A 23,461-nucleotide genomic window follows, 5' to 3' on the forward strand; every position below is an offset into this window, starting at 1 on the left:
ATCCATCCTCAGCTCAGATGACCTCCTTGTCCTCGGGTAGGCAGAAAGGTGTCACAAGCCCAAGACTATCCAAGGTGGGATACCTAATGGAAGAGCCTCCTTACAGTGAGATGAAGTCACAAGGGACTACTTAGGGGAAACGTGAAACAAGTAAACCTTCCCCAGCCCTCCCCAGGAGGGCTGCCCTAGCACGGAGAAACGTAGTGGAGACAACGGGGGAGAAGGAACGTCTGTGCAGCTGTAACCACACGCCAGCCCCAACACGTCACCTGGTGTCTTAGTCCGTTAGCGCTGTTATAACAAAATACCACAGACTGGGTGGCTTATACACAACAGAAATCTGTGTCTCACAGTTCCAGAGGCCGGGAAGTCCAAGATCAAATGCTGACCTTCAGTGTCGGGAAGTAAATTCTACTGTTCAAGCCATCGTATTCTGGAGTCTCTCACAGAGCAGCTCAACCTGAGCTCCAAGACAAAAGTAAGGTCAGCTTGAGAGCTCTGTAAGCATTTAAGGAAAGAATTTAGGACGAAATTCTGAAAAGTCTTGCCAAACAGACGTGCGTTTTTTTCCCACAGTGGCTTCCCCCTTCCTCCCTCATCTAGGCTGCTGTCTCTTCATCATCAAAGGCTATTCTCTTGCACCGACAATCACACCTGGCTTAGAATTGCTGAGCCCTGCATATAGGAAAATGAGTCAGACCTGTATGCTATTGCTGTTCAAAACCTCCAACCCAGTCCCTTGAGAGGACATTGATGCAGAGAGGCAAAGAGAATGGCTTGAAGAATCAGGGAGGGAGAAATTATTCAGACCGGTCTATTTCCAGCGTTATAAGTCTGAAACTGTTGATTCCCAGAGTCAAACACTAGCAGTTCCCTGGAGAGTCATGATGGAGAAATTATGATGCTGCAGATGACAGTCAATGAATTTTGAGAGGAAGCTCTTCACCAACAATTTGAGACTCCTGTCACCCTCCAATTTGTCCACATCCCTCTGGGTAGATACGTGTGGGAGGACGGAGAGAGACAGGGATTAGCCACCCACACTCTGCTCAAAGATGGCCGCATCCTTGTGGCTATCCTGGTGTGAAAAACCAACATTTTTAGTTTTAAAAACTGAGGGACCACATGGCCCTGAGGGGAGAAGTATGTGAAGGGAAGGAGGCCACTGTAAAGAAACTGCAGATGGCCTTAACGTATTGAGTCCAATAATAGCAAACCAGTTAAATTACCTAAGGTCCATAGAATCATGGACTAAATACTTTAAAAAAGTATTTAGTGTCCATTGACAGATGAATGGATTGAGATGTAGTGTGTATATACAATGGAGTATTACTCAGCAATAAAAAAGAATGAAATCTTGCCATTTGCAGCTACGTAGATGGAACTGGAGGGTATTATGCTAAGTGAAATTAGTCAAAGAAAGACAAATATCATAAGACTTCACTCATATGTGGAATTTAAGATACAAGACAGATGAACATAAGGGAAGGGAAGCAAAAACAACATAAAAACAGGGAGGGGAACAAACCATAAGAGACTCTTAAATATAGAGAACAAACTGAGGGTTGCTGGAGGGGAGGTGAGGGGAGGGAAGTGATAAATGGGCAAGGGGCATTAAGGAGGACATTTGTTGAGATGAGCGCTGAGTGTTATATGCAGGGGATGAATCACAGGATTCTACTCCTAAAATCATTATTGCACTGTATGCTAGCAAACATGGATGTAAATTTAAAAAAATTTTAAATTTAAAAATTAAAAACAAAAGTATTTGGGGCACCTGGGTGGCTCAGTTGGTTAAGCAGCCAACTCTTAATTTTGGCCCAGGTTATGCTCTCACAGTTTGAGTCCAAGTCGGGCTCTGCACTGACAGAGCAGAGCCTGCTTGGGATTGTCTCTCTCTCTCTCTCTCTCTCTCTCTCTCTGCCCCCTCCCCCACTCATTCTTTCTTCTCTCTCTCAAAATCAATAAACGTTAAAAAATGAAAGTAATCTTTGCAAATTCTTTCTGACCAGATGCAATTTAAATACAAGGATTTCCTGAGAATACGTTCATTGTTGTGAATGTTTAATATTAGATCATGGACGTTTTTCCTTGTTCTGGAAAACTTCAAAAATATTTTTATTAACTGTATAGTATTCTACCACGTGGGCAGACATATTAGATTCTAAGATTTTCCCAGTCATTCTTGATTGGAGGGCACTCCTTTCCCACAAGATCTTACTTTTCCCAGACACCTGCTTTGGTTCCAAATTTTTCACAGGTGGCATAGGATGAGTCCAAACTCCAGCGAGGCCGCCTGGGCTTGGGAATGGTGGCTGCACCAACATCTATGATGTCATGAAGTAAGCGTCTTCTATCTCTGATACTGCTTTCTCTAAGGAATTTACCACCTTGATTCAACCTCGATGGGGCTGGAATACATAGAGGACCATTTCCCTGCAGGCACTGTGTTTGATGAAAGATTTTAGAGTGACACAGACCCAAGTGCAAACACCAAACTCAACCACTCACATCCTAGCTTTGTGTTTTTCGGCAAGTCACTTAACTTTTCTCCGTCTGCATTTTTTTCTCCAATAACGAAAATATAATTGGGCTGCAGGGTTACTGTGGGGAACTATGATTACTGATATTAAAAGAAGAGATGAATTAGTTATACCTTTGAAGAATCAAAGCCCAGAAATGTAGTCTTCTGAGAGAAGGGAAGGGGATAGAAGGACTTGTTTTTGAATCATGAGGATATACTGCTTATTCAAAAATGTTCAAGTTTTTTTTTTTTTTTTAAAAAGGAATAAAATAGAACAATTGAGAAGTACTAATTAATATTTAGAAGAAAATTTCCTTGGGCTAAGAAAAGACATGAGACTATCTCCCCAGCATATCCTACTTAAGGTCCTGAATTCTAAGGATGGAAACTCTTGCCAAATGCTAGGACAGAAGCAATTACTGTGGTAGGCAGAATTATGGCTCACCAGAGGCCCCTGTCCTAATCCCAGGAACCTGTGGATATGTTATGTTGGTAGCAAGGGGGAATTAAGTTGCAGATAGACTGAAGGTTGTCAATCAGCTGACCTTAAGATAAGATTATCTTGGATTGTCCACATGAGCCCAGTATAATCAGGAGGTTCCTTAAAGGTGAAAGAGGAGGCAAAAGAGTTGCAGTGTGAGACACAGCAAACTATTACTGGCATTGAAGACACAAAGGGGCCACACCAAGGAATGCAGGCAGCCTCTAGAAGCTAAAAGAGGCTAGGAAATGGTTTTTCCCACAGAGCCTCTGGAAGAGAACACATCCCATCAATACCTTAATTTTGGGGGCACCTGGGTGGCTCAGTTGGTTGCGCGTCTGATTTCGGCTCAGGTCATGATCTCACGGTCTGTGAGTTCACGCCCCGCGTCAGGCTCTGTGCTGACAACTCGGAGCCTGGAGCCTGCTTCGGATTCCGTGTGTCCCTCTCTCTCTGCCCCTCCCCCACTCATGTTCTCTGTCAAAAATAAACATTTTTTAAAAATTTAAAAATACCTTGATTTTGGCCCAAGAGATCTAATGACCTAACCTATTTCAGACTTCTGACCTCCTGATAATAAATGTGTTGTTTTAAACCAGTAAGTTTTTGATAATTTGTTATAGCAGCAAAAGGAAACAACTCTTTGAGAGAGAGAGAGAGAGAACTTGAGTGGGGTAGAAGGGCACAGGGATAAAGAGAATTGTTAAGTAGGCTCCATGCTTAGTAGAGCCCAATTTGGGGCTCAATCCCATGACCTGAGCTGGAATCAAAAGTCAGATGCTCAACTGACTGAACCACCCAGGCACCCCAGAAACAAAAATATCTACGTAAGCTAAGAAAATCATATTATTCAGAAAAAACCTATAATCCCAAGAATGTTCTACAAGCCAAAAATATAATTTGTGAGGGCCCAAGAAAGTTTTGGACATACAAGCATTCAGAGAATACAAATACTCAATAAAACAGCCTAACAAAACAGGATTTGAAATAAAACTGTTACAAGACAGCAAAAAAGATGAAAAGAAGCAGCCAGCAATGAATGTTACTCTCCCTGAGGATCTTTAAATTTAAATGGTTATCATGAGTGGGTCTGGCAGTAAGTAACGTTGAGCATCAAATAAATAAGAGAAAAACTAAAAGCTTTGGATTAGGTTCTTATTAGGTTAGTGAAATGGAGGGATTGTGAAATCGGCTTGCAGGAAAGAAAAAGCAAGAGTGGTCTCTTCTTGAAGGATAGTGGCAGAGAAAATTAACAATGGGTGAGAAGTGTTAACATTGCTCTCATTCTGTGGCACCTGGGACCCAAACAGGGTGGCTCAGTTGGTTGAGCTTCCGACTTTGGCTCAGGTCATGATCTCATGGTTCATGGGGTCGAGCTCTGTGTCGGGCTTTGTGCTGACCGCTCAGAGCCTGGAGCCTGCTTCTGCTTTTGTGTCTCCCTCTCTCTCTGCCCCTAACCCACTCGCATTCTGTCTCTGTCTCTCTCAAAAATAAATAAACATTAAAAAAATAAAAAAATACTGCTCTCATTCTGCCCAAATAATAATTAAGAATGGGGAGATGACCACTACCCTAAGTACAGTGTTAAGTTCCAATTTAGCAAAAGGAATGATCAGCCAACATGAGCAAAGGAAAGCCCAAAATAAATCGAACACACACTAAAATGAAAGGAATAAAGTTGAAATTACACCCAACACGAATTCCTTTACAGAAAAAAGACTCAGTTTCTTTTTTTAAGTTTTTAATTTATTTTGAGAGAGACAGAGACAGCACAAGTGGGGGAGGGGCAGAGAGGGAGAGAGAGGATCCCAAGCAGGCTTCAGGCTGCCAGTACAGAGCCCCATGCAGGGCTCAAACTCACAAAACTGTGAGATCATGTCCTAAGCCAAAATGAAGAATCAGACACTTAACCCACTGAGCCACCCAGGTTCCCTCATATTTCCAATTTTTAAAAATCAGCAATTTTTAAAATAAGAAATCACTAAAATGACAGGGGTTGAAAATAATGGGATGGGTGAAAATATACCAGGTAAACAAAGACAAATTATTATTAGTAATATTACATGGTATGGAAATAAAATGCTAAAAGGATTACAGTAGGCCAGGGTTGACAAACTTTTATTCTAAAGGGTCAGTCAATATAGGCTTTGTGGCCATAGTCTGTGTTGCAACCACTCAGTTCTGCTGTCGTAGTGTAAAAACAGTAGATAATATGGAAATAAATGAGCATGGCTGTGTTCCAATAAAGCTTTATTTATAAAACAGGTAGTGGGCCAGATCTGGTTTGTCAACCACTACACTTGGCAGGGTTAGGATATTATATAATGATAAAAGGTAGGATTCATAAATAGGGGTTAAGTTGTATGTTTTTATAGGTCAAGCAACATAAATTAAAAAGTAAAACTCTCTGGAAATTCAAGATCTTGGTTTAAAAAATTCAATTTTAGAAAATTCTGATCCAGTATACAAATTATATAAGAACATGGAGAGTTTTATCATTATAATCCACTGGCTTACACAGAATCTTGTACCTAAGAAAAGTAGAATATATATATTCTTTTGCAACGTGACAGAATATATACAAAAATCAATCCTAGAATTAGCCACAAAGAGAAATGTCAAATTCAAAAAAAGTACTTTCAGCCACGTTTACCCATCATAATAAAATAAAATTTGAAGTTATGTAATTTAGGACGCTTTTGGCCGCAAGTTTACAAAATACCCAAAAGTAAGTTCAGCAGTGAATGGTTGTTTCTTTTACACAAGGCTTCAGAGACGTTCCAGAATTGGCCTGATAGTTCAGTGTCATCAGGGCTCTGGGCCAGCTTCTCTGAGCTCCTCTGTTCTCTCCTCTTGGTTCCAACATGGCTACCACAGCTCCAGGCATTATGTCCTCATAGGAAAATGTTTAAAAGCAGATGAAAAGAGAGGGAGTCTTCCTAATGTTCCGGTCTCTTCTGAGTAAGGAAAATCTTTCCCAGAAGCCTCTACAGACCCCTGGAACATACTGGCCTTACCCTGGAACAAGAGCCACCCTGAGCTGCAAAAGAGGCTGAAAAGTTTGCATCTGTTAGCTTCAGAGTCTAAGACCAAGACACAGATGCTGCCAATAGGAAAGGGAACTGGGTATGGCCACTATGTAGGCAACTGACCCCTCTGTTCCACAGAAGTTATGAAAGATAATCTAAAACATGGGAATTGAGAAATATTATCCTAAGTGTAGTTTATTCCTGGGCCAGGAAGAAATAAAACTGAGAGTACTTTAAGATAACCACTTTCTAATTTCATTTTTTTTCTATTTTTTCTATTAATTTGTTTTTTCTTCACGTGGGTGTTTTGTATTCTCTTTTCTGGCTTCTCAAATAGTATGTTTAATATATTTGAGAATAATCGTTCAGGTTTTCACACTTTGCATGCATTTAAAGGCTATAAAAATTCTTCTAACTTTAGCCACATCCTCCAACTCCTAGAATATAAATCTCTCAATTGTCATTCTTTTCATTACCATTCATAATCATTTGCATCATTATTTCCTTATTAACCCAAGAGTAACGGGGCACCTGGCTGGCTCAGTCAGTAGAGCATGTGACTCGATCTCAGGGTCATGAGCTTGAGCCCCACATTCTATGTGGAGCCTACCTTAAAAAAAAAAAAAAAGAAGTGGAACCCAAGAGTAATTTGGCTTTTCTTTTTGATTTCCAAGCAAATGAAAACTTTTGGCTGATGTTAAAAAAAAAAAAAATGGCTATTGTTAAATTTGTTACAGTGTGGTTAGAAAATGTGGTTCTGGGAGTACCTGGGGGCTCAGTTAGTTAAGTGTCTGACTCTTGATTTTAGCCCAGGTCGTGATCTCACAGCTGTGAGATCAAGCCCCGCAAGAGGCTCTGCATTGGGCATGGAGCCTGCTTAAGATTCTCTCATTCACTCTCTCTTAATCCCTCTGCCCCTCTCCCACTCGCTCTCTCTTGAAAAAAAAAAAAAAAAAAAAAGGCAGAAAAGAAAGAAAATGTGATTCCAGAATGTGTTAGAGGCAAAACTTTTTCCAACCTTCCCTTGCTTTTTTGATAATCATGGAGTAAACAGTTTATATCCATAAATTTGTTCTTCATTACAAATCTTATGATTCAGGATAAAGGATGGCTTGAATGAAGGCATTCTCATCCGTATTACGCTCTTCAAGTCTTTCTCCAAAGTATAAGGGCTAAGCTGTGATGCCTAAGCTAATGGGCTCTCCCCACTGCTTCCATTTATATGGTTGCTTGCTAACATAAATTCTCTGATGATTAGTAAGGGGTAAGTGCTGATGGAAGGCTTTTCTACATTTAGTATATTCACTTGTGTTTCTCTATTGTGCATTCTCTGATGTTGAGCCGTCGCTGAATCATGGTGTATAGTCCTCCCACATTCCTTATATTCACAGGGCTTTTCCTCAGTATGAATTACCTGATGTTGTATCAGTTGTGAGCAATGACTGAAGGCCTTCCCACATTTCTTACATTCATATGGCTTCTCACCCGTATGAATTCTATAATGTACCGTGAGATGTGAGACCCGTTTGAAAGCCCTACCGCATACCCTACATTGGTAGGGTTTCTCTCCAGTGTGAATTCTCTGATGTTGCTTAAGTTGTGAGCTCACCCTAAAGGCCTTCCCACATGCCTTGCATTCATAGGGTTTCTCACCAGTGTGGATTCTCTGATGACGAATAAGAGTTGAGCCTTGATTAAAGGCCTTCCCGCATTCCTTACATTCATAGAGTTTCTTGCCTGTATGAACAGTCTGATGTTGAATCAACTGAGACCGATGACTAAAGGTCTTCCCACATTCCCTGCATGCATAGGGTTTTTCACCAGTATGGATTCTATAATGTACTTTAAGATGTGAGATCCTATTGAAGGCCTTGCCACAGTCCTTACATTGATAGGGTTTCTCACCAGTATGAATTCGTTGATGTTCAATCAGCTGTGAGCTTCGACTGAAGGCCTTTGCACAATCCTTACATTCATAAGGTTTCTCACCAGTATGAACTCTCTGATGTTGTATAAAATTTGAACCAGAATTGAAAGCCTTTCCACATTCATTACATTCATAGGGTTTCTTGCCAGAGTGAATATTCTCATGTTGTATTAATCGTGAGCCATATTTAAAGGCCTTGCCACATTCCTTACATTTATAGGGTTTCTCATTAGTATGAATTCCTTGATGATTAATAAGGAAGTCTTCCTGCCAGAAATCTTTTCTACAGTCATCATATCCATAGGGCTTTTGTCCAGTATGAATTTTCTGATAAAAAGGAAATGATGGTGCTTGTTGGTTGAAAGTAGACGTTTCTTCATCATTGACTATCACTGGACTCAGATGTCCATCTGAATTTCCCTGTTGTCTGCATTCCCAATCATCTTGGAACCTCGAGCACGCAAGACCGTAACTTGCAAGGCTTTCCATTATCTCCCACTGTGGTGACTGTACCTCATAAATATGCTGCTTTGGAGAGGATACCTTAGTATCATACCTGGAGTCCAATTCTGGGGGGGAGGAAAAAAAAAAGCATGTGTTTTTTTCCCTTTTCCAGAAAAAGGAACTTCTATAGTAAAACCAGAAAATCCAGACTCATGATTATACTTATAAGCTCTTGAACGTGGCTAGGCAATTAGAAAACAGATATGCAAAACAGAAAGAGAGGAAATACCATAAATTGAGATGAAGTAGTCAGAAGGAGGTTATAAGAATAGCTCTAAAATGTTAGTGTGGATCAGAATCACCTCTGAACCATGTTTTTTTTTTTTTTTTTTTTAAATGTTTATTTATTTTTGAGAGAGAGAGAGACAGAGCAAGTGGGGGAGGGGCAGAGAGAGAAGGAAACAGAATCTGAAGCAGACTCCAGCTCTGAGTTGTCAGCACAGAGCCCAACGTGGGGCTCGAACTCATGAACAGCGAGATCATGACCTGAGCCAAAGTCGGACGCTTAACTGACTGAGCCACCCAGGCACCCGATCTCTGAACCATGTTTTTTAAAAAAGATGAATGTTTCAGGGTGCCTGGGTGGCTCAGTCGGTTAAGTGTCCGACTTTGGCTCAGGCCACGATCTCGAGGTTCATGGGTTTGAGCCCTGCTTCAGATATGTGTCTGCAGCCTGCTTCAGATATGTGTCTCCCTCTCTCTCTCTGCCCCTCCCCTGCTCACTCTCTTTCCCTCTCTCTCAAAAATAAACATTAAAAAAGAAAAGGATGTTTCTGTGGAACCTTAGAAACATAAACTAGAGTGACAAAGAAATCACTGGTTGCCTGGGGTTGGGTGTATGAGCAATTGTGAGGGAAATTGCACAAGGGAGCTTTTCAGGGTGAGGAAAATGTTCTCTAGCCTGTGCTGACGGTTACACAAGTATACACATGTGTCCATACTCACCAAACAGTATACTTCAAATGCATGCCATTGTACTGAATGTAAATTATACCTCAATAAAGTGGATTTTAAAAAACGATGGGGAGGGGTGCCTGGATCTTCATCTGGCCGGAGGGGACACGATGATGCATCTGCCTGGCAGGGGAGGTGGCAGGATGGGGGGCTGGTTGCACATGTCCACTGAAAGTTATAGTAACACAGCTATGGTCTTCTGCTGTGATGCTTTCTACCTCTGAAGTTCAGCTGAACACACGGCTTAGACCTAGTGTCTACTAAACCCGTCTCTTCTGGACCTTTACAGTGCCTAAATGTGACCCTGGAAAAAGGAAGGTCTTGTTCCTTGTTTAGAGGATCAGGCCCCAATTGAATGGAGGTGGCTTCTTCCAGAGCAACATTCTTTGCTGCTGATTCAAACTGTGAGGAAAAGTCGAATGATGTAGTAGATCCTCATTTTACCCGTCACATGACTTCAGCTGCAGTGGCCTGTTTTACTATACTCACAGCAACCAATCCCATTTGGCTAAGAAAGAACTGGTTACAGCTTGATACAAGGAACTATGAAAAACAAATGGGTACTTTTTAATGTGCTCATAAAGTGTAGCAGACACATGCCCAAAGAAGACTTTATAGGAGGAGGTCAGCCTCGGGTAGTGGCATTTCACAGAACTTTATTCATTTGGTTATTTGTAGAAGTATTAAGCAAAAACTACTAGAATAAAAGATTACTTTGATAATGGAAGATGATGAAGAGTCTGTGAAAGAAATACCAAATTTTGTGGGAATGATGCTGCTGTTCTCTCAAAAACTTGTGCTATGAGGCACCTGGGTCGCTCAGTTGGTTAAGCATCTTGACATCAGCTCAGGTCATGATCTCACAGTTCGTGGGTTCGAGCCTTGCTTCGGGCTCTGTGCTGACAGCTCAGATCCTGAAGCCGCTACAGACTCTGTCTCCCTCTCTCTCTCAAAAATAAATAAACATTACCAAAAAAAAACACAACAAAAAAAAACTTGTGCTATAACCATACAGCATTCATGTAAAATTGTAAGAACAAGACTAGGTGAAGAGGGCACCAAGTACGTATAGATATTTTTTCCAGACACCATGTGTGGTTGTTCAGAAGAAAGGTTTTGGGTCTCTTCACTGTGGTCTAACAACTCTAGTGAGACAGATTCCAAATACCGTCATTATGATGGCGACCTATGAACTGGTGGCTGACCTACTCAACAGTTAGCAACATCTGACTGCCATCCTATAAAGGACAATCAAAAGGTTGCAGTGGAACATGGAAAACTGAAGCCAGCTTGGTAGAAAGAGAAGACTAGTTTGGGAACATGTAACTATGCCCAAATGTGAGTTTGGTTTTAGGATTAAAGTAATGACACATTACTTGCTTTTTGGGCAATGTGGAAAGAACTTTGGCTGCCTCTAAGGACACGCCATTAAAAGCACTCTCTCAAAAAACCAAAAAACAAAAAGCAAATGCAGCCCTTGGGTGGCTCAGTCAATTATGTGTCCAACTCTTTGATTTTGGCTCAAGTCATGATCTCACAGTTTGTGAGATAGAGCCCCACACCGGGCTCCATGCTGACAGTGTAGAACCTGCTTGGGATTCTCTCTCCCCCTCTCTCTGCCCCTCCCCTGCTTGTGCACTCACCTCTCTCTCAAAATAAAAAAAATAAACTTAAAAAGAACTGCAAAATAGCAACAATAATATGAGATCTTCTGTATCAATTTCATGTTTTCGTGAGCAGCCTGGCAGAGTATTTTAAAGTTTAACCAATGGAACAGGACAGACAGGCCAGAAATAAACCCCCATGCATAAGATTAAATGATCCTTGATAAGGGTGCCAAGACCTCATGATGAGAAAAAGACAGTCTCTTTAACAAATGGTTCTGATGAAATTGGATACCCACATAGGGGAAAAACCTCATGACATTGCATTTGGCAATGATTTCTTAGATAGAGTACTAAAAGCCCAGGCAAAAATAGACAAAAATAGACAAAAGCAAAAATAGACAAATGGGACTACATCAAACTTAAAAACTTTCACTATGAAAGGAAACAATCAAAAAAGTAAAAGGCAACCTTCAGACAGAAGAAAATATTTGCAAATCACATATCTGATAAGGGGTTAATATCCAGCATATATAAAGAACTCTTCCAATTCAACAACAAAACTATCCTATTAAAAAACTGGCAAAGGACTTGAACAGACATTTCCCCAAAGATATACAATTGAGCAAGCATTTGAAAACATGTTCAACATCACTAATCATCAGAGAAACACAAATCAAAACTATAATGAGATATTGCCTCAAAGCCATTAGGATGGCCACTATCAAAACAAAACTAAACGAAAATAACAAGTGTTGACGAGGATGTGGAGAAACTGGAATCCTTGTGCCCTGTTGGTGGGAATGTAAAATGGTGTGATCACTATAGAAAACAGTATGGAGATTCCTAAAAAAATTAAAGTGGTGCCTGGATGGCTCAGTCGATTAAGTGTTGGACTCTTGATCTCAGCTCAGGTCATGATCTTGTGGTTTGTGAGCTTGAGACCAACATCTGGCTCCCTGCTGGCAATGCGGAGCCAGCTTCAGATCCTCTGTCCCCCTCTTTCTGCCCCTCCCCTGCTCGTGCGTGCACATGCATGACCTCGCTCTCTCTCTCCCCCTCAAAAATAAACATTAAAAATAAAAAAGAAAACAGAGAAGGGTGGAAGACCACAGGGTGATAAAAATATGAGGGAACTAGATAATCGTGATATTGCACAACACTGTGAACGTACCAAATGCCAATGTACTACACACTTTACAATGGTTAAAAAGGTGAATTTTGTTATGTATATCTTACCATGATTTTTTTTTTTTTAAATTAAAAAGAGAAGGGGCAAAAAAAAAAAAAAAAAAAAAAAGAGAAGGGGCACCTTGGTGGCTCAGTTGATTAAGCGTCCAGCTCTTGATTTTGGCTCAGGTCATGATCTCACAGTTCATGGGTTCAAGCACCACATCAGACTCTGTGCTGACAATACACAGAGCCTGCTTGGGATTCCCTGTCTCTCCTCTCTCTGCCCTCCCCCTGCTCTTTCTCTCTCTCTCTCCCTCTCACAAAATAAATTAATTAATTAAAAAAAAAAAGAGCATTGGGTGTCTGAGTTGGCTCAGTCGGCTGAGCGTCCAATGCTGACTCGGGTCATGATCTCACGGCTTGTGAGTTCAAGCCCCATGTTGGGCTCTGTGCTGACTGCTCAGAGCCTGGAGCCTGCTTCGGATTCTGTGTCTCCCTCTCTCTCTCAAAAACAAACATTAAAAAATTTTTTTAAAAAAGAGCACTTTCCAGAAAAAATATAAATTACCACAATTGACTCAAGAAATGCAACAGGTGAATGTTTAGATTCAGTATTCAGAACTAGGAAATCTATTCATATAATCCAGACTTGACAGATTAAAAAAGAAAACTTAATATGAAAAGGTGGATGCTTCTTTAATTAAATATCTCTATCTCATTCTTGAATCTAATATTATGCTTCATGAGAAGCCACTTACAATATTCCTATTAAGGTTAAGAACAAGATTAGGACATAAACTACCCCCATTAACATTGTTCTGGGGGTACTACGTAATCAGCATCTTCGTCAGGCAAAAGAAAACCCAAGTGGTATAAAAATGCAAAAACATTATCACCATTTGCAGATGATATGATTGACTACTTGGAAAATGCGAGTATTACATGAAAGCTATTATAAATAATGAGAAAATCCAGTATGTTGGGTTAATTACAAAATTAATCTGAAGACATGAATGGCTTTTGCCTTATATAAAACAACCAGTTGAACTGTAATAGGGATGCAAGGCCCCCATTTCCAGTAACAGCAATAAATACATAATACCTAGGAATAAATATAATAAGAAATGGACAAGACCCATATAAATAAAACTCTACAACAACCAGGAAATGGACATAAATGAAGGGAAAAGCCTATCATTGTTCTTAGATAGATAAAATTGATTTAAAAAATCAGTTTTCTCCTCAATTAATCTAGAAATTTACTGTGATCTCAGTAAGAATAATTACATGGTTATTTTTTAAACCAGATATTCTAATTCTAAAGTTCAAATGGAAAAACAAATGAGTATAGTCAGGAAAATTCTGAAAAATAAGAATGAGGAGGAACTATCCACCAGATTTTTAAAACCTTCAGTAATTAAAACAATATGGTATCGGTCACGTAGTTAGACAAAGAGATTAACGAGACAGAAACGAAAGTCCACAAATAGATCCAGAGGTAACAGAGCAGATGATAAAGGTGGCTAGGGAAATTAGTGGTGAAAAGATAAAATCAGTTAACAAATGCTGTTTGAATAACTGGGTAACAACCTGGGAAATAACGTGAAATCACATCTTGCACGAAGAATAAACGCCACAGGAATCATTAAGAGCACCATAAATATACTAGGAAAAAAAAAAATCACAAGAGACTCATTTTATAATGTCAAAGGGGGAGGTCTTCTTTAAACATGATGTAAACCCACACACCTAAGAAGTAAATAAAACTCAGCACATCAATCAAACATATGCTGTCAAACTAAAATGACAAAACAAAAGCAAAACTGACATTATGGGTGTAGTTGGCAGAATAACGGCCTCCCAAAGATCCCCATGTCCTAATCCCCAGAACCTGTGAATATGTTCACACATACAGCTGCACACATCGTCTCTCCTGATGCTCACTCCACACTTGACCTCACTCACTCCCCGAGGCCAACTACCACTTCAACGTGGACGAATCTTCCACATCTGAAGTCACTCTAGCTGCTGTGTGAACAAAACACTTCAGGGGACAAAAATACAAGCAGAGGGATGGGGAGGAGGCTACTGCAATAGTCTAAGCCAGAGATGACGGTGGTGTGGGTGAAGTGGTAGCAGTGGTGTTGGCGAGAAGTGGTTAAATTCTGGACATATTTCAAGGTAGAGCTAACAGGATTTGCTGACAGTCTGGATAGGTATGCGAGAGAGAAAATCCAAGAATGCTTCAAGAGTTTCTTACTTGACCAAGTACAAGAATTGAGTACCCTATTGCTAAAGTGTGGAAGAAAGAGAGAAGAGCGGATTGTTAGGATCAAGGACTCCTCACTGGAAAGTTAAATTCATAGCGCCCCATGAACACTGAAGTGGACATGATGAGAAGGCAGTTGGATAAGTATGTGGAGTTTAAAGGAGAAGTTGAAGACGATGGAAATGTTCTGTATCTGCACTGCGTCCCGTAGACACAAGCCAGCCAGAGTGGCTATTGGATATTTGAAATGGGGCAAGTGTAACTGAGATACTGATTTTTTAAATGTGTTTAACTGCAATGAATTTGAATTACAATGTCCACATGGGGCTCCACGATGGACAACATAGGTATGAATGGTATTTAAAGCACAGTAATGGAAAAAAATGTATAATAAAGCAAAGTAATGGAGAAGGTTCTGAGGAATGAAAATAAACAGGGAAGAAGAAACCCAAGTCTGAGCCCCAGGTGCTCCAACATTTAAAGAAAGCGAGAAGATTCACCAAAGGAGGCTGAGGACGCTTCAACCAGGTAGGCAAGGACAAGAGGCAGTGATGACCCGGATACACAGAGATGTCTCAGGAAGAAAGGAACCACCTGACAGGCTAGAACAGATGGTAACTCGGACCTGGCCTCTGAGTCGGTCACCTCGAAGGGAAAATTTTCCAACTCCAAGCTCCTGCTTCCTCGCGCCCCCGCTAGATGGGTATATGCAGCGGCTTCTTTCCTCCCACGCAGGCTTCACTCACCTGGGCACAGGCCTCCTGCTGCTGCTTTCTCCACCATCCAGGGCTCCTTGCCTTGCTCCAGGAAGGAGATCACATCAGGTTTGGAGATGGCGAGACCTGGATGGGAGAGAAAACATGCCACCCAGTTATGGCGTGGGGCCCCCAGAATTCAGATCCAGGATCTGGTCATCGAGCAGGAGAGACCAGAGGAGGCCTGACAGTCCCCTGCAGGTTGGGGAAGATACAGTGTCGGCCCACGGAGCTGTTTTTTGACCACTGAAAAGGTACCCGGAAATTGATAAGGAAGGAACGGATAACATCCAAACTAATACACCAGGTCCCCTTACCCAGTGAGACCAGGTTGCTGTACGTCTCCAACATCACGTCTCTGTACAAATCCCTCTGAGCAGGTGCCAGTCGTTCCCATTCTTCTTGGGAGAACACTACGGCCACATCCCTGAACAAGTCTGACTCCTGAAACAACAGGCAGGTTTGTTATCTGCAAACTTCAAGGAAATGTTTCTTGATGGGATGAGAGGAGACAGAGGCAGTCTCTGCAGGAATGGGGTGCTCAGGTGAAAAGGAGGCTGGGGTACGAGGCCTCCAATGTGAGCAGGTGACAAGAGAGGGTGGGCATGAGGAAAACAGTGTTGAAATGTTGTTGAACATTCTTTTTACTACAAACCAAAGCTCTGGCCACAGATCTGGGAGGAAAATTAAAAGCCAGCTAAGTGGAGTCTTCCCCAGTGTGACAAACTTTATAAAATAGCATGCTGCCCACTCTGTCCTTGGCATATAAAAATTCTCAACTAAAGACCTGTAATTTCAACTTCTATGCAGCAACAACAAACCAAACCAACAATGTCTGATAGACTTACCCCCAAATGTTTTACTGAAGAAACGTTTCTATCTTAGAAAATAGGATATTTGTATAAATTGAGAATTAGTTGAAGATACAGGTTCATCATGATGTCAACATATCAAAGCATTCTTCCTTAGGAGAAAACTCTTAAACTAAGATTATTTTCATTAGCTGTACAATTTTCTACCAAGTGAAAAAATGACTCATCCGTTCTCTTATTTTGGAGGCAGAGGTTGGATCAGATCTCTGAAGGCTCTTCGAAGCTCAGACTACCTAGATTCCGAAAAATTCATCCATCGGGCTGGTTATCTCACAACCCCCACATCTGCACTTCTCTTGGTCTTAAGGTGAAGAAGCTGTTGAAGAATGATCCACATTCAAATGCTCTGTTCAACCTTAAAGTGGACCTCACTTCTGGTGTCTAACCTCTCAGATTCCCGGCGAAGCCTAAGTTACACACCCAGTCATCAATCCCTCCCAAAGCAGGAGATCGTGCCTCACCCTGAAATTGAAACCAACCAAGACCAGTTCCCATGCTTTTCCATGTCAGTTATCACAAGTATCCATCTCTATTTCATCCACTCTTGGTTCTCATTTTATACAAGGAAATGGATCCCTGCTCTATCTAGCCTCCCGGCACAATATCACACTATCACATGTGGAATGCTGTACAGAACGAATCCGTGGGCAGTAGTCAGAGTAGAGGGGGCAGTGGGAGAGGGTACTAGCTACCTGGTCTTTTTAGTCCCTAAAATGGGAACCTCTGAAAACCAGATTCTTGGATAAAATCCAGGTGGGAAGCTTTAAGATAAAGAAAGCAAATATTTACACAACTTTAAGACTCACAAGGGACATGACTTTTAGAATGTCATGGGCTGACTGGTCCTCCTCCTGGTTCCTCTCTTGGGGAAGGGCAGAGTCCTGAGATGGCAGAGCTGGGGGAGGAAAGAACAAACATGAGAGGCCAAGCTTGCCTTACAGCTCCCAGAATGCCGTGGTTACAAGTCCCTGCCTTCTTACGCCCCACTCCCCACAAGAATTGGAGTTGGATCACAGTGGCCCTTACCCAACTCCAGGAAAGCTGTTGCCACGTGACAGGGAACCAGTGGCCCTTTCTCTCCGATTTCCCCTAAATATCCAGAGAATTCCACCTTGTTACTGATGCAAATCTGTGGCAGGGAGCTCAGTCCTGGTCCAGTGACTAAGGCCACATGGTGTCCCAAGGACAAGAAAGACTGTTCTCAGACCAGGGAGCACAGCCTACCTCATCAGCATCAGCCCAGCCCACAATGAAGCCTTCCCAGAAACAGACCATCTAACTCTCTCATGCCCACCTTCAGAGGTCTCCCTGGCTCTTTACCCAACTTCCAAATTCACCAAGAACCTTACAGCCCTACCTAAGGCCTAGTGGACATCACTTTGTGGACCTTGCCTTGAGTCAATAAAAGGGGTGTGGGTGCAGTGGGCAAATCATTACCATCACATACATAGGCCTCTGTACAGAGACACAGCAGCGAGCAAAGCTGTGTGCACAGTATTTACTGAAAAACAGAACAAAAATTAGTACCTAGCAGTCCACAAGTAGGCAAGTTGTTGAATCACTTTTGGCCCAGCCGTATGATGGAACACCAAATAACTATCAAAACTGATGGGGGGGGGGCAACATTAACTTACAAGGGAAGACATTCACAAGCAATCTCTTTATACAACATGAGAACATTCCGGAAAAGAGGTCAAACCCACCCTCCTACTGGCACATGGGCTTACAAAAACAACTGGAATAAAAACATCCAAGTATTAAGAATCATGTCATTTAACCACTTTGTGAGTTCATCATTAAACCAGTACTATTGTCGAAAGGAACTTAGAACAATGCCTTGCATGTTACAAATATTTAATTCTAAGTAATGTGTACATGAAACAATTGGTAACATGTCATAGGAGTTTTTTTTTTTTTAATTATGACCACTGTTTTAGCATTATCTGTAATAGCTTTGTAATATTTTATTACAAGAGTGGCCCATGATTGACCCAACCGTTTCCCCACTGTTGGACAAGGACCATTTTACAAGATCATCTAAAATGTTCTCAAATTTCAGTCTCCGCTTCTAAACTAGTGGTGTTAAATCTTTTGAAGTTTTGCAATTCTTTGAGAATCTTATCAAACAAGACTCCATCCCAAATTTAAAAAAAAGGGGGGGCGGGGCACGAGTAAGAATGACTGTAAAACATCCACCAGCATTTCCAGGAAGTCAGGTCCCCTTCACACCCACCTAAGTGGTCCACAGATGGGGGCTATGAGCCGGGACGCGGAAAGGGGGCGCTCGCTGGGGGGGGGGGGGGGGGGGGGGGTAGGGGTGCGCCGCGGAGGCCGATGGGAAATGTAGTCCAGATCCCGGAAAGCCGCAGACCGACGCGGGGGCGAGACGTTCCGGTTCTTCCCAGGCCCGAGAGCCGCCTGGCCGTGGCGCCCGCTCCCGCACGGACCCCGGAGAGCCTGGCAAGCTCCAGAGCCCCTCACCTGCCTCCTCTTCGAATCCAGGTGCCACCGTGGCCGCGCTCCCCGCAGGCCCGGGTGCGCTTCCTCCTCGGTATCGGCGGACCCGCCGCCTGAAGCCGGAAGATGGCGCAGGCGCACAACGCCCCGCGGACGCTGCCTCGCGAGTGGGCCAACGCCGCAGTCTCTTCTGGGAAACGTAGTTTCTGGGAGCAGAGGCACAGCCAGGCCTCAAAGCCGGATCTCGCGATGTTTCGGGGTGGGCGTGGCTCCGGTGTGCCCGCGTGTGTGGCGGGACTTGCGGGACTCGAGGAAGAGTGCTCAAGTCTCCGCGTGGCTGCGGGCGGGTTTGCGCATCAGGTGCTTAGTGTGTGTGCCGTCGCGTCTTGCGTGGCCGTTGCGGTGTGTGTCGTGTGGTTCGGACCTGTCGTTGGGTCTGACTGGGACCGTGCCACTCCGGGAACACGCTCGTGTGTGACCGTCAAAGTGTCTCATTCGTTACATCATCGTTTCCGCGCGGAGCGGACACTTTACCAGAAGTTTCGGAAGGAGAAAAACTCCCGAGTTTATCCGGTAACTAACTTTAAACGTCATTACATATGTTGAAATAAATGTAGGTTATGAAGGAGAGTGCGGAATAAGCAAAAACGTTTTTTAAGTTTATTTTATTTTTTTAAGTTTTTAATGTCTTTTTTTTTGAGAGAGAGGCACACACAGAGTGTGAGCGGGGGAGGGGCGGAGAGAGAGGGAGACACGGAATCCAAAGCAGGCTCCAGGCTCCAGGCTCCGAGCTGTCAGCACAGAGCCCGATGTGGGACTGGAACCCAGGAACCGTGACATCATGACCTGAGCCGAAGTCGGAGGCTCAACGGACTGAGCCACCCAGGTGCCCCTGTTTTTTATTTTTATTTGTAATCTCTACAGCCAACTCAGGAGGCTTGAGCACAAGACCCCAACATCAAGCGTCGCATGCTCTTCCCACTGAGCCAGATGGATGCCCAGCAGAAATGTTTTAAACAAGATGACAAGGAGTTTCCGCTTGTGGGGGACAGCTCTAGGCCGAGTCCCCCAGAACCACAGGCAGTTGGACCTCTGTGTGCAAAAGTCTGAAAAGCTCCTAGACCTTACGCATCCCCAAACGGCGTGGTCCAGTGTGGTCGAGCTTCCCATGCCCTGGATGCTGGTCGGGCGGTGTGAGGCCTGATCCCTGAGTGAGGAAGCCTTACTCTGCCCACGCGGTACAGTTGTCCTTGAGCTGGCCTGGAGTCCAGAGCTCCTGTCTCTTCAACTGGTCTTGTTTCCCTCACACCATGTAATCTGTCATCTTCTTTTGAATCATTTCATCTGACATTTGCCCGTGTCTGCATTGTTGCACATCTCAAGGACGTCTGCGCCTCCAAGTTAACTTAGAAATTTAACTTAAACCCGATAAAAATGCCAATACTGTTTTTCCCCTTGGAAATAGATAAGTTGATAAAAATGTCCAAATAAAAAAAAAAAAAAGAATGCCTAGGAATAGGAATGTTCTGAAAAAGAAAAGCCGAGAAGGTGTGCTAAACCTGCCAGATAGTAAAACATTCTAAAAAGTTTCCATAATTTATTTTTTTAATGTTTATTTTTATTTTTGAGGGAGAGAGAGAGAGAGGGAAACAGAATCCGAAGCAGGCTCCAGGCTCCGCGCTATCAGCACAGAGCCCAACACAGGGCTTGAACTCACAAACCGTGAGATCATGACCTGAGCTGAAGTCAGACACTCAACCGACTGAGCCACCCACGCGCCCCAAAAATGGACTTTTTAATAAATAACCTTGGGGAATAACTGGATAGTCATTTAGAAAAAACTAAAATTGGGTTCATACTTCAAATCATGCAAGAGAATAAACTCGAACAAATTGCTCAGAGGTCTAAATTCATACAAGTACCAGAAACGTACAGAGTTGAATTCCACTGCAGCCTGGATATGTGAAAAGACTTTCTAGCAATGATACAAAAATCCAGACTTAAGACTGCTACCTTTGAGAACGTAAAACTAAAGCACTTTTGTGTGGCAAAATACACCATAAGCAAAGGTTAAAGACAAATGACAGGCAGAGAATGTTTACAACCTTGTATATATATATCAGATAATATATAAAGATGAAAAACTGCAAGCAATTTCTGAACTCAATTTAGAAGATTTGTTTTTGTCGTAACATAGGTGTAGTGATTTGGAAACTATTTTATATGTACCATAGAATTAAATGAATGAATAAATGTATTGATGGGAGCCAGTGTTTTACTGTGGGACAAGAGAGATCTAGAAGATGATGGAAGGTGAGAAAGAAACTGTGATGTTCAACTGGTATAAACTCATGATGAAAACTGTGGGTGTATGGGGCACGTGGGCGATTCAGTGCATTGAGCGTCTGACTCTAGATTTTGGCTCAGGTTGTGATCTCACGGTTCATGAGATGAAGCCTCGAGTGAGGCTCTGCGCTGACATCCGGGAGCCTACTTGGGATTCTCTCTCTCCCTCGCTCTCAGCTCCTCCCCCACAGGTATGCGCGCACAAATGTCTCTCTGTCTCTGTCTCTCTCTCTCTCTCAAGTATTCTTTTAAACTAAGAAAACTATGTATGAGTAAAGTATGGATATTAGTTAATAATAATATATCAATGTTGGCTCGATAACTAACAAAAGCATCATACTAAAGTAAAGTGTTAACAGTAGGTACAGGGCATTTGGGAACTTTGAACTATCTGCAGTTTTTCTGTAACTCAAAAACTTCTAAAATAAAAAAGCTTAAACTTCTTCATTAAAGTCTTACTATTTCTTCTGGAAAAAAAAAATGTGTTTGTGTATTTTCTATTTGGTGAATGGGCCTGGAAGCAATGATGCCCTGTAGCAATGAGCATAAACCTAATGCCCAGACCTTGGTTTCTAAATATCATTCTCCAGAAAAAAGAAACCAAAGCTTCCTGGAGAAGTATCTGATCTCAGGACTGGGGCAGGGAACGTACACAATGAGTATAGGATATCTTCTTGTGCCAAAAAACATAGGGAAATGCTCAAAAAGCAGGGAGGATTGTCTGCTTTGAACTATGATAGTGTAATTGCATTACACCTGCCATCGCATTCTAAACAAGAAGCTAGATAATGTGTAGGAAACAAGTCTTTTCAGATGTTGGACAGCAAGTAGTGCAAGTCTTGGATCCCTGAGAGAAGGGAAATAAGTGAGATTCTATCATCGCAGTGGCTTTCCCTTGGAAGACACACTATACACCGCAGAGCAGAGAGGAGGAACCAAGGCAGAGCACTGATTTGCTAAGTTGACACAAACAACAGTTTTGGGGAAATGAAGTGACTGGAATTCATGGGGGCAGAGTGTGGAAGAGGAGTGGAGTTGGTATTTCCACCAAACAAGACCTACGTACCTATGGGCGAGGCCATGCTACCTCCGCCCTCTGAATTTTGGATGAGCCAATATGGTGAAACCTTGGAGAATGCATATTCGGAGACAGACATTTGCTTCATGATACCGCAGAGGTCACAAGCCCTCATGGAAACAGAACCAAAGACAGAGAGTCTGGGCTGGGATCTGGAAGAGATAGGGTGTGAGGGTTTGCAGAGAAGAAGGTCACTGGGCCATTCCAGACATATCCAAGAAATGACCACAGAGAATAGAATTAACATCAGGACCTTTGGACAGGCCTGTAGAGTGGGTGGGTTGGCTGGACCTCCTGTGGCTGTGAGCATTAGGCAGAGAGATGACCTACCTGGGAACACATTTGAGCCGGGCCACAAAGCCCTAATGCGCTGAAGGCAAGGAGTCCCGGGTCCCCAAGTACGGGCGGGTAGAATGGCCAGCTGGTGCGGCCTGACTGGACTTAGATCTCAGGCAGACAAAGGGGGCCGCCTTCTCTACTTGTCCCGACTTGTGGGATCAGGACTACATTTCCTATAAGTGACTGTGGCTCCAGGCCCACCATCTACCCCTCCCACTGGATGTGCACCTCAGGCCTGATCTAGGAATAGAATGGTACTAGAGGGGCATGGGAGAAGGGATTGGATTCTGTATATATGTTAAAGGTGGAGCTAACGGGATTCACAGATTTACTGGGTGGAGTAGCAAGAGACTGGGAGTAGTGAAGGATAACTCCAGGGAATCCTGAGATAAGTAACTGGAAGAACAAACATCACCAACCGAGAGAGGAAAACACGCACGGAGAGGAGCACATCTTTGGGGGTGAGATTGGGTGTTTGGTTTCGAATGCAATAGTTTGACGTGTTTGTTAGACATACAAGTGGCAACGTGGAGGATCATTTTAGGGGCAGAGTCTGGGCTAGAATCTTAAGTTAGGAAATATTTTTATCGTGTAGCTAATTTATATTGTGATGTACTGAGGCAAATCAATGTTTTTCATTTATCCTCTCTACCTTTTTTTTTTTGCTCAAAAGTTGTTTTCCTACCCTAAATTCTGAATGTTCATCTTTATTTTTCCGTAGAACTCTATGAGGATATTAAAAAATATCCTGTAATTTGTTATACCATAGAGAGTGATGAATCAATGCTATCTGTAATACTTGTACTTTGGAGATTTATTAAAGTTTCCCTCATCTATAAATGATTGATTGTAAATATTACATGGTTATTTTAAAAGAATGACTGGGGCGCCTGGGTGGTTCAGCTGGTTAAGCGTCCGACTTTGGCTCAGGTCATGATCTCACTGTTTGTGGGTTCGAGCCCCACATCCAGCTCTGTGCTGACAGCTCGGAGCCTGGAGCCTGCTTCAGATTCTGTGTCTTCCTCTCTTTCTCTGCCCCACCCACCCCCCGTCTCAAAAATAAACATTTACAAAAAAATTTTTTAAATAAAAGAATGACTATTTTTTTCCCCTATACATAGTACTTCTCTTTCATATCTCTTTGTTTAA

The 23,461-nt window shown here is 42.6% G+C and overlaps 1 protein-coding gene, 1 long non-coding RNA gene and 1 pseudogene across 3 annotated transcripts; 2 read left to right on the forward strand and 1 right to left on the reverse strand.

The window, feature by feature from the left end:
• Nucleotides 1-5,238: 5,238 nt before the first annotated feature.
• ZNF582 (zinc finger protein 582) lies at nucleotides 5,239-18,676 on the reverse strand. 2 transcript variants are annotated; one of them, XM_078438676.1, is made up of 5 exons: nucleotides 18,574-18,676; nucleotides 16,899-16,987; nucleotides 15,538-15,664; nucleotides 15,212-15,307; nucleotides 5,239-8,530 (listed from the first exon to the last, which is right to left on the reverse strand). In XM_078438676.1, exons 2-5 carry the CDS (start codon nucleotides 16,905-16,907, stop codon nucleotides 7,221-7,223), a joined length of 1,542 nt encoding a protein of 513 aa, XP_078294802.1. In that variant the 5' UTR covers nucleotides 16,908-16,987; nucleotides 18,574-18,676; the 3' UTR covers nucleotides 5,239-7,220. The 2 variants fall into 2 exon arrangements, with proteins under 2 accessions (XP_078294802.1, XP_078294803.1); XM_078438677.1 differs by lacking the exon at nucleotides 5,239-8,530 and adding an exon at nucleotides 9,971-13,861.
• Nucleotides 9,428-10,224, forward strand: LOC132691289 (solute carrier family 25 member 36 pseudogene; annotated as a pseudogene).
• Nucleotides 18,677-18,861: 185 nt separating the features above from the next.
• LOC132691264 (uncharacterized) lies at nucleotides 18,862-23,155 on the forward strand. Its single transcript, XR_009615671.2, has 2 exons — nucleotides 18,862-19,122; nucleotides 21,781-23,155. It is a non-coding gene; the product is annotated as an uncharacterized LOC132691264 (long non-coding RNA).
• The last annotated feature ends 306 nt before the right edge of the window (nucleotides 23,156-23,461 follow it).

This window comes from Panthera onca, chromosome E2, assembly GCF_046562875.1.
Source record: "Panthera onca isolate mPanOnc1 chromosome E2, mPanOnc1 haplotype 2, whole genome shotgun sequence".
Classification (NCBI taxonomy): domain Eukaryota; kingdom Metazoa; phylum Chordata; class Mammalia; order Carnivora; family Felidae; genus Panthera; species Panthera onca.

Coding starts and splice junctions, on each gene's coding strand:
- ZNF582 (XM_078438676.1), bottom strand. Junction 15,308..15,537: donor CAGCAACCTGGTCTCACTGG/GTAAGGGGACCT, acceptor TCTCCCATCCAG/GTCTCGCCATCTCCAAACCT. Junction 8,531..15,211: donor AGCAGGAGGCCTGTGCCCAG/GTGAGTGAAGCC, acceptor CCTCCCCCCCAG/AATTGGACTCCAGGTATGAT.